The sequence below is a fragment of the Platichthys flesus genome, chromosome 19, assembly GCF_949316205.1.
Source record: "Platichthys flesus chromosome 19, fPlaFle2.1, whole genome shotgun sequence".
NCBI lineage: Eukaryota > Metazoa > Chordata > Actinopteri > Pleuronectiformes > Pleuronectidae > Platichthys > Platichthys flesus.
Window position 1 is genome coordinate 8,346,476 of NC_084963.1, and position 18,291 is coordinate 8,364,766.

General features: G+C 48.4%; 1 protein-coding gene across 3 annotated transcripts; it reads left to right on the plus strand.

Annotated features, from left to right (window-relative positions):
• Positions 1–1,420: 1,420 nt before the first annotated feature.
• Positions 1,421–18,066, plus strand: setd1ba (SET domain containing 1B, histone lysine methyltransferase a). 3 transcript variants are annotated; one of them, XM_062412339.1, is made up of 19 exons: positions 1,421–1,628; positions 2,083–2,196; positions 4,593–4,747; positions 4,997–5,095; positions 5,424–5,694; positions 6,553–6,674; positions 7,189–8,289; positions 9,995–10,750; positions 10,908–11,081; positions 11,184–11,277; positions 11,371–11,573; positions 11,658–11,730; positions 11,821–12,177; positions 12,264–13,523; positions 13,988–14,154; positions 14,242–14,367; positions 14,530–14,649; positions 15,061–15,198; positions 15,793–18,066. In XM_062412339.1, the coding sequence occupies exons 3-19, from the start codon at positions 4,607–4,609 to the stop codon at positions 15,964–15,966; spliced, it is 5,376 nt and encodes a 1,791-aa protein (XP_062268323.1). In that variant the 5' UTR covers positions 1,421–1,628; positions 2,083–2,196; positions 4,593–4,606; the 3' UTR covers positions 15,967–18,066. The 3 variants fall into 3 exon arrangements, with proteins under 3 accessions (XP_062268323.1, XP_062268324.1, XP_062268322.1); XM_062412340.1 differs by lacking the exons at positions 1,421–1,628; positions 2,083–2,196 and adding an exon at positions 3,067–4,334 and having other exon boundaries at positions 12,264–12,395; positions 12,963–13,523; XM_062412338.1 differs by lacking the exons at positions 1,421–1,628; positions 2,083–2,196 and adding an exon at positions 3,067–4,334.
• Positions 18,067–18,291: the final 225 nt, after the last annotated feature.

The following is an 18,291-nucleotide window of genomic DNA, read 5'->3' on the forward strand; positions in this document are numbered from 1 at the left end:
TGTCTGTCTGAGTCCAGAGAAACAGCCACACACGGTGTCCCATATGCTTTACAATAGAGTATTGTGCAGCACATGCTATAAAAAAAAATCCCTGTATAATAATAATAATAGAAAAGTGCTTGTTTGACTCAGAAGGTGAAACTGTCAACCTGAATAACTATTTGTAAAAAAGGATATAAAATTGTCCTGTGCAAAATATCCAACATGTAAAAGCACCCATTGTCACTTCATGAACAAAGAACAGTAGTCAAAAAATAGTTATTCGCCATGCAAGCAGAGAGACAGCTGTCCTGAACGAGAGAGGCCAATCCTCTGTGTGGAATATTCCAGTCTGTCAGCAGCTTGCAGAACTGAATGGCGCAACCCACCGGGGAGGAGTTTTTCCTATTTTTTTGTAAAGCCAGGGCCTAAAAATAACCATATGAGCAAATTCAAAGAGAAAAGCCTCCACTAGTGTTAAATATTCACCTTTGTAACGCAGACTTAACCATCGCAAGTTGGTCTCCATTGTGTAAGAGCTAAAAAGTAAAAAACAAAAATACAGGCATACTTGAGGAATGAGGGATTAAAGAGAGACAGAGATAGAGGGAGAGAGAGAGGGGGTGGGGAGCTGCCTCGTGACCTGCAAATGAAGGAATGCGCGCTTGGCAGCCGGAGCCGAGAGTGGAGATCAAGAAAAACAGGCCTCTGACACCGGCCACGATTGTAATGTCCTGAAACGCACTGCGCACACGCTCACAGCACCGTGCGTAAATGGCACAACGTGGAGAGCCCCCTGTTTTACGCACGCGAACATACGCGTCCCCCCATGCCTCTGTTTTTTTCAGCTCCTTCAGCAAACAAAGAGTAGAGTCGCATCTCGTTTGTTAGTTTGATGCGGCCTGCAGCGTTTGGAACACTCCATGACGGTGATCCAAAAAGAGCGAGAGAGCGAGAGAGAGGTAGAGGGGGGGGGGGGGGGAAGCAGGCGCTGAAGCTCGCTGCAGACTCGATGGTTGTTTATCACGCAGATGGAAATCTAAAGGGGCTGCTGCTGTAGCCATGGAGGAGGAGGAGGAGGAGGGAGAGGGTTCCTGGTGACCTTATATGGCGGTGTGGGGGTTCTGCAACACCATGGCAACCGGCCAGAGCTCTCGGATTACCGCCGTTGCCAGGGCGCGTCAACCGAGCGAGCGACACTCAGACAGGCGCGTGCTGACGCGTCCTTCCTCTTAACAGCGCCCTGCGCTGCGTTTATCTCTTTATTTTGACTTCCTATAAAAACATACATCGCTTCGGGAGAAAAAACAACCCCCCCCCCTCTCCCGGTGTCGCTTGGTGCAAAGACTTCACGTCGAATCACAGAGAAATGTCCTCGGAGAAAGAGCGTCTCCCCCCCACTCACACACGAGCGAGCGAGCCTCACCCAGTTATGGCGCAGCAGCATTTCACAGCACAGTGCTCGCCTTTGTCTGCAAAGAAGCCATTTTGAGACAGAGAACAGCAGAGAAACCATTGAACAAGTTTAGCCACATCACCCAAAGGTGTCTTCGTCAAAGGGAAGCAGTGACACATGCAAGATTCCTCCCTATAAGACTCCTTTTTTTTGCTCGTTTAAGACTTGGATTACATGTTTTTGAATACTCACTGTAAGTCTACAACATCAATCCAAATATGTATAAAAATACTGGTACTCATTTTTTTTTAACAAATAAGAGTTTTCACGATAACATTTAAATCCACATGTGTGATCTGTCATGTTGTCTGTCCTCTGTGAGAATACTTACGTGTTAAGACATACCAGCTTGGCAGATTTAAGTGAAACAGCTCAAAATCCATCACCTCTCAAAGAAAAACATTTCCATGTCTAGGTTAGTTTTTCTTTACACGATGTAGCTCAGTTGGAAATGTTGAAATGCAGGAGGTTATACGTGACTGCGATCCAGTCGTCAAGGAGAGGAGGGATAGTTTGCATATTGCCCACACGAGATGATGCTTGGAGATGCATGTTCGCTGGCAGAGAGGCAAATGCCAGTGATTGAAAAAAAGTTTTTTCAAAAGAGCTCTCTATCTGTCGTGCTAATGGATTCCTTCCCTTCACAGGAGACGCTCCCTCGCCCTTTATTAAAGCCATTATTAGAAGATCCGAAGATGGAGCTGAAAACGTCCCTGCCCTTGCGTTTAGGCCTGTTAACTGCATTTCACCAAAGTGCTGAGGTAAATATTTTCACCCTGAGAGTTTTCCCTCCATCTGTTTCCTCTTTGGTTTAACTGCCTTTTTTTTTACGTTATTGAGATTGTTATGAGGACAACCTGACTGGGCTTTGATTGTGTTTTAAATCTGGCCTTGGAGCAAGGTCAGCCGTCGTTTTACACATTTGGTGCGTAAAAGCCAAATGGACGGCACGGTCCCTACACCGTGCCCGAAGTTGTCTCCCCCGTTGTGGGCCGGGTATAACTCAAGTCATCATGGTTGTTAAGCGTTGCTGTTGTGAGAGGAAAGTAAGTCATTAATCAAAGCAGAGGGATTATCAGTCAACAGTCCAAATCGCAGGCGGCACAATATACTATTTTACGGAACAAAAAAAAGGGGCCATTAGTTATGCGTGGCCTGCTCTCTGTCACTATAGAGGAGCAGTGGTACTGTATAACACCTGGATGCTGTATATGTCGATATGTCAGCATGCCTGGGAACACATTTGGAATTAAAGATCAAAGTTTCTATGTAGTAACATTAAAGCCAAGAAGATATATTGACAGTAAAAAAAAAATCACTTTTAATAACAGTAAATGCATGCCTCACATATTTTTTTACATTAATGAAAGATCAAAAAACACTGTGAAATAATTATAAAAGAGTTGAACTTACTCATTGCTACTCCTATCCTACACAGGCCATAAAGTGCAATGCCAAACAAACCAGCCATTACACGTTTTGTCACTTTAAACTGTGTTTTTCTTTCCTCCTCCTCCTCTCTCTCTCTCCAAGACCATAAAGCTGTTTATTCACAACAATTTTGGTTTCCCTTTTCTTTTTTCACTTAAACGAAATATAAACACTATTATATTGGGTGTGCCATGGCCTAGTTAAGACAAAGGTCGATTCCAGGCAGAGGAAAAAAGGCTCAAAATGTCACATCCGGCACATTCTCTTCCTTCTTCTCAATCCTTTCACAGGATAGTTTTTAATCATAGTCCGTGAGAGATGAGGAAATCGAGTGTAAGATCCCTCTTTGGAACAAAGGAAACCCATATAGGCCACTGAGTCCTGTGTGTTTTTGTTAGGAAAATGGCTGCCGATGCCCCCTCTCTCTGCTCTGCGTTGAAGGACTCCTGATCCTCGCTTCTAATAGTGGACGGCTCCTCTGCTGCCGCGCGCTGATTGGTCCGTCGAGCCGCCGCTGTTAACCAGCCAATTGCCCGAGCACCGCAAAAACAGCAGGCGACGTCAAACTAAAAAAAAGTCCCAAAAATTTTTTAAGAAATACACACCAGATATTTAAAATCCACGCTGCAATCGTATCGGTATGAAAAGCGACATAAACACACGAGCGGCTACACATCCGGGTTGGCACTACTTTTTCTCTTCTGAGTGGATTAGTGGCAGACGGGGAAGGATGTAACAACCCGCCGCATTCCTACGGTTCTTCCGCATCGTTTAAATCAACTTAGCAACATCCGATCTTCGTAATTTTTGTTTTAAACAAACATAAACAGCTAGCAGTTAGCCCCACGTTAGCTCCTTTGTTAGTTCCCTCCGCAGCGAATGTGTGTTTTATTCGCCTCAAGCGGCGGTTCACTATATACTGACCCCTGTGTATATCTAGCTTGTGTTTGCCATCTGAGTAAACTCAGTCGGCAGATTCGCCACACACACAAAAAAGAGAGGGTTTAGCGACGCACGCTTTCTGCCGCCCCCGTGATTTCCTTATCTATTCGCACTCTTCGTTTTTAACGAGTCGCCTGAAAGCTCGGTGATTTAAAACAGAAACCCCAAAAGCTACGGTAAATAAAAATGATAATAAATGACAAGCGGAGGGAGAAGTAAGTTTGCGCCGAAAGTGCGCCTAGCGTCGAGGCTGGTGGGCAAGCGAGCCTGGCGGTGTATTGTGGGAGAGACAGGAGCAGCCACGGACCGGAGAGGCACACAATATGTGCTGGCTCTCGCCGAAAAGGAGGCAGTATTCTTCCGGCGAAATCATGTAATGTAAGCGGCGACCGGAGAGCGATTCGTGTCTTTTCATCAGTTCGAGAACCCCCCCTCCCTCCCTCCTCGAGTCGGATCGGACGAACCATGTCCAAGCCCGGGGAGAGAAACAGGTTGAGCGAAGACCATGGCAGAAAGCAGAGTTCAAGTAAGCTGGTTCCTTTTTCCCTCTCTCCTCTTTCTCCAGCTTCTCCTCCTCACCCCCGGTTTCCCGTAACCGGAGGTGAGCTAGGTCCCCACCACCACCAACCCCCGAACCACCGGAGCCATGCATCTGTAGCGTGTGTTTTAAAGTGTCCGCGGTGGGGGGGGTGGTGGTGGTTCACGGGCTCGCAGCAGCAGCCGTGTTTAGCGGGTTGCACTAACGGCGGCTCTCCTCTCTCCTCTCCCCCCCTCGTCGCTGCAGGTCTGGCGAACGGCATGGACGGCCACCCCGGTGTCTGCGGCTCGGCGGACAAGCGGAGTCACCACTGGAGAAGTTACAAGTTGATCATCGACCCGGCGCTGAAGAAGGGCTCGCACAAACTGTACCGCTACGATGGACTCACTTTCAACATGCCCGTAAGTGGACCGCCGGGGGGTTGAGAGGGGGACACGGCCCCGGGAGTAACCGAGGAGCCGAACCTCCTCGACCGGACACAGTGTGGCGGTGTCGCCGCTGCTGCCGCGGACATGCTCCGGCAGCATCCCCCCTTAAAAACACACAGCACGTCTGGAGTGTTGTAATCACACGACGCGACTACTTTGCAACAAGTTATTGGAGTGTGAAGCTGGGATGGATAACATTGTAACCCCCCTCTTCTCCCGCAGAACCCCGGGATGGGCCCGGTGGACATTGTCCGGGACCCGAGGATCGGTCGCCTCTGGACTAAGTACAAAGAGATGGATCTACCGGTGCCGAAGTTTAAGGTACATCCTCTGACAGGAGCTGGGGGGACCGGGGTCTTTTATCCCGGTGGGAGCAGGGGTGCTGTCAGAAGTTGCAGACACACCCCCTCCCTCCTCTGTGGGACGACAAGTGAAAGTATGATTTGTGAGAAAACCCAAAATAAATCAGACGCATGCTCCATCTTTTAGCTGTTTCAACCGGAGTGTGTGCACGTGCCTGTTCGTTGTCACCACTGCGGCAGGTCCCTTATCTCAGCTGTCAGGACCGACCCCACCGGGTGCAACATTAACCCCCGAAGCCACTTAACGACATTAACCACTCCCCCCCCCCCCTCCATTCTTCTTCCAGATCGATGAGTGCTACATCGGCCCCGTGCCTCCCAAGGAGGTGACTTTCGCGCGGCTCAACGACAACATCAGGGAAGGATTTCTCCGGGACATGTGCAAGAAGTTCGGGGACATCGAGGAGGTGGAGATCCTGTACAATCCGAAGAACAAGAAGCACCTGGGCATCGCCAAGGTGGTGTTTGAGAGCGTGAAATGCGCGAAGCTGGCGGTGCTGTCACTCCACAAGACGTCTGTTATGGGAAACATCATCCACGTGGAGCTGGACCCGAAAGGTAAACAGTGATTCACTCGTTCGGGGGAGGAGAAGACGCGTGGACTGTATTTGTCACGCGCGATCGAGCCTGGTCTCTCCTCCTCTGCGCTGACAGCTGAGTGTTGTGTGGATTATCAGGAGGGACACCGGTCACGTTACTCGATGTATAGGCGCGTTGCCTGGTGACGTGGGGGGAAATTGAATTTGATTGAATAGTAAGGCTGCTCCCATGAGCCCGGAGCTGTGGGAGCACTGGGGTCCCACTGGGCTTAATTCCAGACCTGCAAACAAACACAAACCAATCAGTCACAGCCCCCTCCCGTCTGCAAGGTGTCTGATCACTTACTTCAACAGTAATTAATTTCCCAGTAAGTCAAACTGTTGTTTTTTGATTATCTGGCAAAAACTACTATCAAGACAATGCTGTGTATTTATTGTTTACCTGGCGGCACCTTTGCACCTGTGCTTATTGAATCTGAGGAGTAATAAGGACTGATATTTATAATTAACGTTTGCATCATTATATGTCTGTATAGATGTTTTATCTCGATTTATTCTTGCAACATTACTTTAACGAGTGTAGATACTGAGCGGGTTTGTGTTGTCATTGTATGTCATTTAATAAACATTGACTCATGGCAGATCATCTTTCAGATTGCCATATTTACATAAATCATATTTATTGATTTACCCTAACCCTAACACACAAGCGTAAACAGTGTTTACAAAACAGTCAGACAGGAAACTGTTGCAAGTTCATGCTGCTCCTTTTACAAATGTGTAGAAATGATCCGATAAGCTTTATTTAACATTCACTGGCTTTATACCCGCTCTATGAACTTGGTGTCTGACCCTGTCCATGTTTACTGTTTTGCAGGTGACAATCGCCTCAGGTACTTCCAGCTCCTGATGAATGGCAGCTACAATCCGATGAACCTGCCGGTGGGTGGCGAGGAAGCCAGAGACGTTTCCCCTCGTAGCCTAGCTGAGGCCATATTGGTAAGAAACAACATTCTTAATACCTTGCATGTAATGGTAGTTGGATATTAATGTATTTCAGCGCAGTCTTAGTTAAACGTTATTGTGCACATGTGATTATTTAATGGTTGTGTTACCTTTTCGAACTGAACCAATTAACCAGTCTGAGCTGCCATGCTTATCTGTAATCCATTTCATTGGGGCAGCAGGTGGTGGAGTAGCGCAGAGGGAATGTCATCCAGACCCTTGGCTGTGGACTGAAATCACAAAGCCACTGAAATATGTACTTTGGCCTCGTAACATGAGCTCACCCAGGCATTGTGCCTAGATACTCTTATCCACCAGTTTGACCTTTGACATCCTGCAGGTGTATTCTGTGAAGCGCACCTATTGGTAACTTAGGGGAAATTGTCCCACTATTATCCATACCTGAACTAATACAGTTATACGATAGGTTCTAAGGTGCAACATGGAGACAGTGGTAGAGGTTTGTTCTGCCTGTGACTTGTCCTGATCCTGTTCTTCTCTTCCAAAGGCCTGCGAGCCCATCCGCAGGTTGTCAGAGAACAGCGTGTCGACCGGGGGAGCGGCGTTGCCACCCAGCAGCTCCTCCACTCCTCTGTCCCAGGATGCGGGCTTCTCCAGCCTAAGGCAGGACACGCCCCAGTCCCAGGGAACCCCTCTTACCCCACGCCAGTCAACTACGCCCTTTTCTCAAGACTCTAATTACTCCAGTCGGCAGTCCACGCCTGCGTACCCGTCCAGCCGACCCGAGAGCTCGGGAGGCTACAAATCCCGGAGACACGAGAGTAAGTTCCAGGATGCGTACAACCGCAGACCGGAGAGGCCTCAGTACCGAGGCAACATGTACCGAGGCTCAGGATCGGAACAGGCTCCCTTCAAACAGCAGCAACACACCCCACCTGAACCTCCACCTTCCACCCCGTCTTTCCCAGCGCCTCCCCCTGCTACGCCCACCTTCAAGTCGAACTTCTCACCCTACCAGGCTCCGCCGCTCCCTGCGTTCCCCCCGTCAGAACCTGCCTTTCATCAGCCACCGCAGAGGGAGGGCGATTACCTCCGACCACCGCAGCCGCCGCCACCACCGGCTGACTCTGACTTCATGCCCGGCAAGGAGAGACCAGAAACGCCTCCGATTCCCGAGCCCCCACCCGAGCCCGCGGGCCAACCGACCACCCCTCCTCCTCAAACGCCAGAACGCTGCCCCTCCCCTGGCTCCCCCGCGCTGGATCCAGAACGCAACAGCCTGGACTCCCGCATTGAGATGCTCCTCAAAGAGAAACGGACAAAACTTTTGCCTTTCCTCGAGGAGCGAGAGTCGGACACTGAGGTGCTAATGGAGGGAAGTCCGATTTCCTCCTCGTCCTCTCAGCTATCCCCAATTCCACCTTACGCCGGCGGCTCTCACAGTGGGCTGCAAAACTCCCGTCCCTCCAGCACAGGCCTGGAGGACATCAGTCCGACCCCGCTGCCGGACTCTGATGACGAGGAGCCGATTCCGGGAACTGCCCCGCTGGTCAAGAAAATCACTTCTCCTGTCCACGAGCAGATGAGCACCAATGACCTGCAGGATGGACAGTTTCGAGGCCACACTCCCACTGATAACATGGAAACGGTAAGACACAGTGTTCAATGATACGAGTATAAATACAGCTCGCTTATTACACTGTTAAAGGGACTAAAATGATTGTTTTGATAGTTGTGAGGTGCTGGTGTTTACACAGAGCTATGAATGACAGTTACTCAGAGGACACAGGAAGTGAGGTTTGGTTTCAGTGCGAGGTTGTAGTAGTAAACTTTCCCTTCTGGGGTGCTTCTACGGTTTCACAGTGACGGCACCACGGAGAAAGTTGTTTGCTGTTGTCAGTTTTTGTGCAAAAAATGAAAATAATCCTTAAAGAAACAGTAAAAGTAGTTTTTTAAAGTTCAAAAGTTTCATTGAAGCTCAATTAAATTCCGTAAAACGTCCTGTCTGCACAGGTTAAAGTGCTAGAACATGAAATGGTTAATGCACAACTCACAAATACCTTCACATTCCCGTGAAACTGAGCTCCTGGTTTGTAGAGTTACACATCTGGCCCGTGATGGTGTACTTCTCCACTTGCTGCTGTTCTCTTTCAAAGAGAAAGAAGAGCCCTTCTGCTGTTGGGAATTGCACACTCTCGTTTCCTCTTTCTAACACTCGCCACACTCGGAGGAAAACACAGTTTGGTCGTTGGGCCCCATTCATCACCGCATTTCCTGTTTTTTTTTCCGCCGAGGCTGATAGTGGGATTGGCTGCAGCATCTCTGCTCTCACAATTCAAGTTATCACAAAGCAAACAGTGCCAACAGGTCATTTGAGTAACGACTCCACTCCCATGCTGAGTAACCTCACTAGTTTAACCATTAAAACAGTTTGTGACGGATACGTCTTTTCTAGTATTGAACACCAGGGAAGAGAGTTTTGTTCTGTTATGTTTAAGTCTTTCATTCATATTTGCTAATATTGGTTTTTAGGACTATGTAATTTGGTTCTTGAACAAACAGCTTTGTTTTGAAACATGCTGACCAACGACTTGTGTTTGACCGCACTCTTGCGTCGTCTAATCTTTGATCTAAGATCAGCATTTAAATGTGTGATGCTCTTATTGTGGAAGTTTGTCAGAGGATCAAACCTCAATCAACAGCTACAGTTAAACCATTACTCAGTCAAATCTTTTATCTTACTCTTTAAAAAGTTAATCACCTATTTTGACTTGATCTTTTTATGCAAAGCTCTTCGATGGCTGCTTGTGTACAAACGGTATCATTACCTTGATTTGCAACTAAAACTCAGGTATTGTCTCAGCACCAGTATGGAAAATTATTTAATTTTAAATTCATTCTAAGGTTAAATATTTAGACGTGACAAAACAATCTTAACTCAAGTTTCACTTACGAGCTGTGACCTGAGCTTTTGATCTAACCTGAAGGTCTTCACACTTAAGGGATCCTAATTAAGGGAGATATGAGCTGACTGTGCCTTTGACCACCAATATCTCCCTCATATTAAGTGAAAATAGAAGTTAAAGTTTTTTATAGGAAATAACCTTTTGTTATTGTGCTTATAAAGCTTATAACGTCGTCGAGTACTCCAGAAAGTTTGTTTTTTTGCTAAGATCTGTGACAGTGAGGCACACAAGTGTGATGATTTGACACAGACTGACCCCTAAGTAGTGGGTGTTTGCACAATTTTCTCCGGAGATGAAAAAAGTCCGATGATTGTTCTTGTGTAACCTGTGAACAAAGTGATGTTCTCTTAGCACAGTCCTGACAGGCTGTCCTCCTTTTCCACACAGTGTCATCAGTCGTCCGGCGAGGACATGGAAATCTCGGACGATGAGATGCCCGGCACTCCGACCAACAGCGGCGAATGTGACAAGGGCATCGTGGTCAACTCGGCGGTGTCCCCGATGCAGACCATTACCCTCCACACCCCCGGCTTCCACCCTATGCCACACCAGGCCGCCTTCACGATCCCGCATCACCAACTGTCCCTTCACGCGGCCGTCCAGGGGCATCCCGCTCACCTGGCCGGTCATCCCGGAGTGCCTCACCATATGCTTCAACACCTGGGTCCCTACCCTCATAACATGATGCCACTGGTGCAAATGGAGCTGATGAACTGCCTGCGCTGGGAGCAGTGGAGCAACGTGCCCATGTCGTTCCAGATGCAGCAGCAGATGTTGAGTCGCATCGCTCAGACTAGAGGCCCCTACCCCTATCCGCACTTTATTGACAGTGGTGCAGCGGGGCAGTTTGCCGGGCCCTACGCCCCTCAGTCTCTCGGTGCGACGCCCACCAGCGGCAGTGCAGCGGCACCTGGACAGCAGTGGCAGCAAGCCAGCGTACCAAAGTTCAACCCCACGGTTCCTCCTCCTGGATACGAGGGGAAAAAGGAGGATCCACACAAGGCCACTGTCGACGGCGTGCTACTGGTCATCGTCAAAGAGCTGAAAGCCATCATGAAGAGGGACCTCAACCGCAAGATGGTGGAGGTGGTGGCTTTCAGAGCCTTCGATGACTGGTGGGATAAGAAGGAACTCTCGGCAAAGGTGAGTCTTTCATTTCAACCCCTCGAGATAAAAACACTAGAGGTCACATCTATACACATCTGTTTTTATTAGTATCAGTTAAATCATCTTGAAAAGCTTTCTTCCTCTTTCTTTTAACCTTACTGGAGACTGATTTTGTTTTGTTGTTTTTCCTCAGACATCTTTGACTCCAGTGAAGGGCACCGAGGGTAAAGAAGAAGAAAAACCCAAACCCAAAGAGACCATTGGTTCCAGTCTGCTGGAGAACTGGAACAAGGTCGAGGGACTGGGCTACGAGGGAATGGGGCTGGGGATCAGTTTGCGTGGAGCCATCCGTCTTCCCTCCTTCAAGGTACACACTTAAACTCGGATAGAAACGTGGATAGAGAGGAAGTGTCTATACTCTCAGACTGTTGCAATCCACTGGTGTTTAATGATCCCATGATGTTTTCAGGTGAAAAGGAAGGACCCACCAGAGGCCGCAGCAGCAGGCGACAGTAAACGAGCCCGACCCTCCACTCCAGTCGATGACGAGCTGGAGGATGAAGGTGCCCCTCTTTTGTCAATGAAGCAAAACACAAGCAAATGCACGCAGTGCTGAGGTTTCTCCTCTAAACTGAATGTTTGTTCATTTCTATCAGACCGGGATCGAGACCCAGCCGAGCTCCCCTTGGACGATTCAAAGACGGACAGCGACGGCATGTCTGCGAAGAGACGGCACGCGCGGCCGCTGGAACTGGACAGCGAGGGAGAGGAGGAGGTGGACACGTCCGGGAAGGAGGAGTCGTCGTTGTCGGACATGGCGGATGATCCTGTAGTTAGAGACAGGCTGTCGTCGGGCAAAGTAAGCTTTCTCAAAAACCACCACTCATTGCATTTGCTGATTACCGGTGCATTTTTGTAATAATATATCTGATCGTCTCTCAAGGAGAGTGGTGATGATGAGGGTGACGATGAAGACTCATCCAGCGAGAGCGCCTCCTCGGAGTCGTCTGATGACGGTACTTTAAATATCTGACAACAGAAGTAGGTTCATCCATGAAGTACATTCCCTGGAACTCACAATATTTCTTTGCCACTGTTTCTTGCAGAAGCCGAGAGTTCTGCTTCGTCCAAGGTCGGCTCGGACTCCTCGGCAGAGAGCTCAGACTCGTCCGAGAACGAGTTGAGCTCAGAAGAGGAGGAAGACGAGAAGGAGGAAGTGGAGACAGTCGGTGAAGAGTATGAAGGCAAAGGGGCTGTGACGTCCACGACCTCCTCGTCCTCGTCGTCCTCATCGTCTGATGATGAGGCGGAGGCCAAGCCCCCGAGCCCACCTGCAGGACCTGTCCTAGAAGTCAAGGAGGAGAAACGAAGCAAGGAGGTGTTCAGCAGCAAGATCAAACGCAGACCTCCGAGTCCTGTGGAGGAGAAAGTGGACCTGAAGCCGCCTTCACCTAAAGACCCAGGTAAATATCTTTAACAGCTTCTGTAGAGATCATGTGGAACCTTAAAACAAATGCATTTATTATATTTATCTGTTCTTGTCTTGTAGTCAAAGAGCGAGACGTTAAAGATGGCATCCTCCCCGTGGTGAAGTCTGAACCTCAGGAGCCTGTAGCCAGCCTTCGGCCGCCCACGCCCACAGGCACGGCGCCCGACAGCGACCAGGAGGCGAAAGCCAAAGGTAAACCCGACGCCAGGGAAGTAGCCCGCACCCCCGGTCGATTACCTCCACCCCACTTAGATCCACCTGTCCCCAAACCCGTCTCCACAGCGTTAATGCACCTCCCTCTCCCTCCTCACCCTGCAATAGAAGGTCGCTCCCTCCTTCATCCTCCCCCCGGTCCCCTGCCTGACCTCCCACAGCGGCCCAGGCTCCCCACAGATGAGGACATCCCTCGTACACCGGGTAGGGATCTGATGGAGCGTGCCCGCAGCCTGGGGAAGTCCCAGAGCACGGACACAGTGCCCAACACACCGGGTAGTGACGCCCCACTTACGGGCAGTAGCCTGTTGCTTAGCTCCCCCCACATCCCCGGTAGCCCCTTCTCCTACCCCGCTCAGTCCCCTGTCCTCAGTGCTGGAGTCCCCCGAACCCCAGGAAGAGACCTAACCTTCACCCCTGTCTTCCCTGACCCCACAGCACTAACTCTTAATAGGAAAGTGTCCTCTGAGAGCCTGGATGATAGACCCGTTTTTAAGGAGCCGCCCATTAGTGCACTGCCTAACCAAACCCTCTCCACCGGCACAGAGCGCTCAGCTAGTGTCCCTGAAGATCTGCCTGCTGGTCTCACTCTAGACGTCCCCGTGCCATCAGACACCGCTGCTTCCAAGAAGAAAACTGGACGAACCAAAGGCAAAAAGGGGCCGGAGTGTTTGGAGTCCGAGTCCACCCCGTTGCCTCATGACGCACACCTCGGAGATCTATCCACGCAAATCAAGTCGGCCAAGTCTCCCGACCACCCGAGTCTGGACTTCCGGGAAGGAGACGTCAAGCCTCACCCGGTGCTGCCAGCCGAAGACGGCTTCCTGTCCTACGAGGACGAGGCGCACGTGGTCGTGAAGCCGCCTCGGAAGGCGCGGCGGCGCTGGGAGGAGCTGCTGCTCAACAGCCTGTCCCCCGTCGCCACGCCGCCTCGGCCGTACTTCAAGCGCCGCTCTGACTTCGAGGAGATGACCATCCTGTACGACATCTGGAACGAGGGCATAGACGAGGAGGACATCCGGCTGCTGCAGATCACCTACGACAAGATGCTCCAGCAGGACAACGGCAACGACTGGCTCAACGACACACTCTGGGTCGGCCATCCTTATATCCTTTACTGCTCCAAGTCTAATATTTATGAAGTTGATCTTTTTTGCAGTTGTTACTTTTCAAAACAAAGTTTCCCGTTAAGGAAAGAGAAATCATTTGAGGAGTTCAGTTCAGTTTTAAATTGCCTTATTTGTCTTTTTAAAGCTGAGTTGTACCCTGTGTATCAACTAGCAGCCCCCTCTGGTGGTGAAACTGTGGAACTGGGATTAACTACCGCCAGTGTCTGTTTTACATTTACATTTCCATTTGTCATTTAGCTGAAGCTTTTATCCAAAGCGACTTACAATAAGTGCATTCAACCCTGAAGGTACAAACCCAGAACAACAAGAATGAACAAAGTACAATTTCTTCAAAAATAAAGCAAAACTACAAAGTGCTATATGTGGACCTATATGTCTGTTGAGTGTTAGAAGTGTTTTAGGTTCAAAGGCTTTTCAGTTTCTCCCTTGACTCCCCCGCACCTACCAACATCCCTGGAGTGAAGAAGAAGAGGCGAGACGACGGCATGAGGGATCACATGACCGGCTGCGCCCGAAGCGAGGGCTACTACAAGATCGACAAGAAGGACAAGATCAAGTATCTTCAGAGCACCAAGCTGCAGCTGGAGGAGCCGCCGGTCGACACACAGGTGAGGCGGGGAGATGACGGATTGTGAAGTCACATGACAACGTGTATGTGCGACGCATTAACCTCAAACTCTGTGTTCTCTGTGCAGGGGATGAGTATTCCTCCGCAGGTCCACGCCTCCACCAGATCCGGCTCGGAGCGGCGCTCAGAGCAGCGGCGCCTGCTCTCCTCTTTCGCCTGCGACAGTGACCTGCTGAAGTTCAACCAGCTGAAGGTAAAAAACCAATGGGATGTTTGATTCACCCTGGATCTCATTTGATAAAAGCACTCGACAAAAAAAAGATATGACGGACGAGCACAACGAACAGGCAGTCAGCTGTGGGATTTGATTTTCAAAACTCGAAACTTCAACTTCTCTCCCATGTGTCTCGTTCAGTTCCGTAAGAAGAGGATCCAATTCCGAAGGTCTCACATCCACGACTGGGGTCTGTTTGCCATGGAGCCCATCGCTGCGGATGAAATGGTGATCGAGTACGTCGGACAGAACATCAGACAGGTGAGAGGCTGTTGATATGAAGTGTTTCTCTGTGAGTCTGTAAACTGACTCTGAAAGGGCCTTATTAACTTCATGTATAGATGTAGTGCATGTTTGCTTAATCGGGTCAACCCCTTGCAATCTTTGAGTTATGATTGGACGATCAATAAATCAAACTGACGGAGACAATCAACTAAGCATGAAGCTGATTTGTCTCCTAAGGACCAAACCTGTTGAAGTATTGAAAAGTAGCAGGACAGTTTAGTTCATGAGCGTCATTTAATTTCATTAGAGTCATTGGGACAATTGATGATAATTCGATTAGAGAGTTCCTGTATTTCTGTCTGCTTCCCTTCATTTCCCAGATAAAACGATCGGTTTCCTTTTTTTGAAGTTATGAAACGTCTAACAGTTACCGCTCATCATTTCCAGGTGATCGCGGACATGCGTGAGAAGCGCTACGAGGAGGAGGGCATCGGCAGCAGCTACATGTTCCGAGTCGACCACGACACCATCATCGACGCCACCAAGTGTGGCAACTTCGCCCGTTTCATCAACCACAGCTGCAATGTGAGTCGACTGATAACTTCATGATCACTGTTGCAAAGTACATCAAGTAGAATTAACTTCTATTAAACTTGAGTACTTTTCATATACTCTATACTGTTCTTTCTACTTAAGGTATCTTCAATAGCTACTGAGAACTTTGTGATCTTTTTCACACTAAACAACACTAAGTGTTTAAAGATACTCACCATCATTCAAAATAAAAATATAAATTTAGATCAAATGTGTATATATATAAAAATATTAGAATATTATTACTCCAAGGTTCTTAGGACATTTAAACAAAAGTATTTTTCAGGTAACATGTTTTTGCAGAATAAACTGCAAATTTACCATTTCACTAAAAATATTTACAAACTTTTTAAACAACTGCAACTAAATGCTGCTCACACTTTCATGCAGTAAAAAAAAAAATGCCCAGCCTGCAGAATTAGAACTCTGTACATTTTTGAATTCACGATGCTAAATAAAGTATTGTAGAAGTATTTTTAACATAATTCTATTGCTTAAGGAGATTACCTATATATTCGTTCCACTCCAAACCGAACAACAACAACCATGAGGTGTTCATGTTTATCCTTCTGTCTTCTCTTTCAGCCGAACTGCTACGCGAAGGTCATCACGGTGGAGGCTCAGAAGAAGATCGTGATCTACTCCAGGCAGCCGATCAACGTCAACGAGGAGGTCACCTACGACTACAAGTTCCCCATCGAGGACGAGAAGATCCCCTGTTTGTGTGGAGCAGAGAACTGCAGAGGAACCCTGAATTAACGTCCGGTCGACGGCAGGAGAATCTCCTGCAGGGCGGAAAGAGAGAGTGTCGGGGGGGGGGGGCGCGGTGCAGACTCCTCGACGAGGAGAGGGAGGAGGAGGAGGAGGTGAAGTAGGGGAGGGTTTGCTTGGGAGCGAAACCTGCGACCGGCCTGGAGAAAGTTTAAGCTGCCTGTACGGAACTCTTCATATATTTAACTCTAGATTGTTTACGAATTATGGTGCTCTTGAAATTGAAAAATTGCATAGTTTTTTACGAATGACCCAGAATTTACAGAAGACTTGACATTCCCTCCCCGCCCACCCCCCAACCCCCACCCCCTCCTCTCAGCGAATTTCAGTATTTCAGCACGGCTCCTTTCCGCCTCGAGTCCTGGTTTGTACAGTTTTACACTTTTTTTGTTTTGTTTTCTTTTCATTTGTCTCATAAGCTTTACGTACACCACACGTGATACAGACTCACACGATCAGCTGCTTACTAACACTGTTGAGACGCACAAGCCCACAAGGGAAAACACCGCCTCTCTGTGAGGGGTGGGGGGGATGTGGTCGGCTCCCCATCAGTTGTCAGATGGCGATTTTTTTTTTTCCCATCCTGCAGCATGCGGGGGGGAAGCCACTGACTGAAACCCCTGCATTCTCGCTCCTACCTCCTCCTGAAATGAATCAAACTGATGAAAAGGAAAAAAATCATGAAATCCTGCCACAGAAATCTGGACATCATGGGATATCCCCCCCCCCCCGCTTTCACCAGCCAATGACGGCTCGAGCTGCTTCCTGTCGGTTTATGCAAAAGTTAAAGACGACGTGAAGAATTTGTATTAAGGATATTCCAGTGTTTTCCAACTTTTGTTCAGAGGGCTTACCTCTGACTTGTTTCCTTCAAAGACACTATATTTGTGTTTGTGTGTCTGAGAGTGAGAATGTGTGTGTGTGTGTGTGTTGAGCTTCTGATTCGAAGTATTTATCATGACATCTTGAGAGTATGTGAGTGCACCGCCCCCTGTAGGCCACAGCACAGAAGGCCGACCCATCATGGAGAGCAAATAAAGTCAAATTCAAATCTAACCCAGCATCCACTGGGCAACGTCTGGAAATACTTGTCTTCAGCTTTGGAAGAAAGAGTTGTATTCTCGTTTTCTAAGTGCCATACGAGTGCGTAACTTGCAAGTTGACGGGCGGGGGAGTCACCTGCAGGCGGGGCCACGTGCACAGAGCTGCTGCCTAACTCTCTCTGTTGGACGTTGAGGACACTGTGACTCTGCCGGTGTTTCATGTTCCCCGGTGTTGCCACGACTCTGCGGAGGTCAGAGGGTCGTTCATCCTTTATAACGTCGTTCAGATAGAAACTGAATGTCTGTGAATGCACTTCTGCTTTACGCCCTCTTCCACACGCCCACTACCCCCCCCACTCCCCTCGAGACCAAGTCAGTCATCGCTTTTCATTCAGTTTGATCCGATGTTTATATTGTATATGATTACTTGTACAGAAGATCTAAAACTTTTTTTTATCTTCACAGGGTTAACACTTTTAAGACGCATCGTTCGCTTTCTCTCTCTTCTTTTTATAAAACAAAAGACTGAGTATTTAAAAACAATTTTCAGGGATCAGTTAAAAAAGGAATATCTGAGGGTTTCAAAGGTTGTTTATTTAAAGACAAGGTCCCCTGTGTACAGGAAACAAAAGTCTCCGGCTCCCTTTTGGAAAGATTGTTTCTTGTAGAAACGTCTTCATTTTCTGCCCCTTTTTGCTTTGTAATCCTGAAATGTGTAAATACTGTAACTGTGAATACGATATAAATATATATATTTTTGTTCCCTGGGATTTGCTACGCGAACACAGCTCAGAGGTGGATGTAACATAACGGGGCGGGCGCTGAGCTGGTAGCAGGAAATTCAGCTTGTGTCAAGCTTTGTTTTTTTATTTTCTGTTTGTAAATTCTATGAAAAGTTGTTTGCGGTGTGGAGAAAAAAAAGGTGCAGAATCGGCATGGGAGGGGGAGTGAAGCATCGGCTCGTCTCATGTCTATTTATTACACGACAAATGTATGAAAAGGAAAAATAGTGGAAATAAAGCGATTTTGCATACATCCATAAACAGCTTGTTTGTTTTGTTTGATCGAACCCACAGTGTCCGACTGCTGCTGACTTTTCATGAATGAAAACAGTCGACAGCAGCTGATCGGACAAATGACTCAGTGTCAGGTCACTTTGACCAGGAGCAGGTCATGTGACCCCACCCCCCTCGGACAAGCTGAATGGAAGGATGGAGAGAAGGGGCGGAGGGAGATGGATGAATGGGTGGTAGGAAATAAGTATGGGTGG

Coding starts and splice junctions, on each gene's coding strand:
- setd1ba (XM_062412338.1), top strand. CDS start 4,274: ATGTCCAAGCCCGGGGAGAGAAACAGGTTGAGCGAAGACCATGGCAGA. Junction 4,335..4,592: donor TGGCAGAAAGCAGAGTTCAA/GTAAGCTGGTTC, acceptor TCGTCGCTGCAG/GTCTGGCGAACGGCATGGAC. Junction 11,278..11,370: donor TGACGAGCTGGAGGATGAAG/GTGCCCCTCTTT, acceptor CATTTCTATCAG/ACCGGGATCGAGACCCAGCC.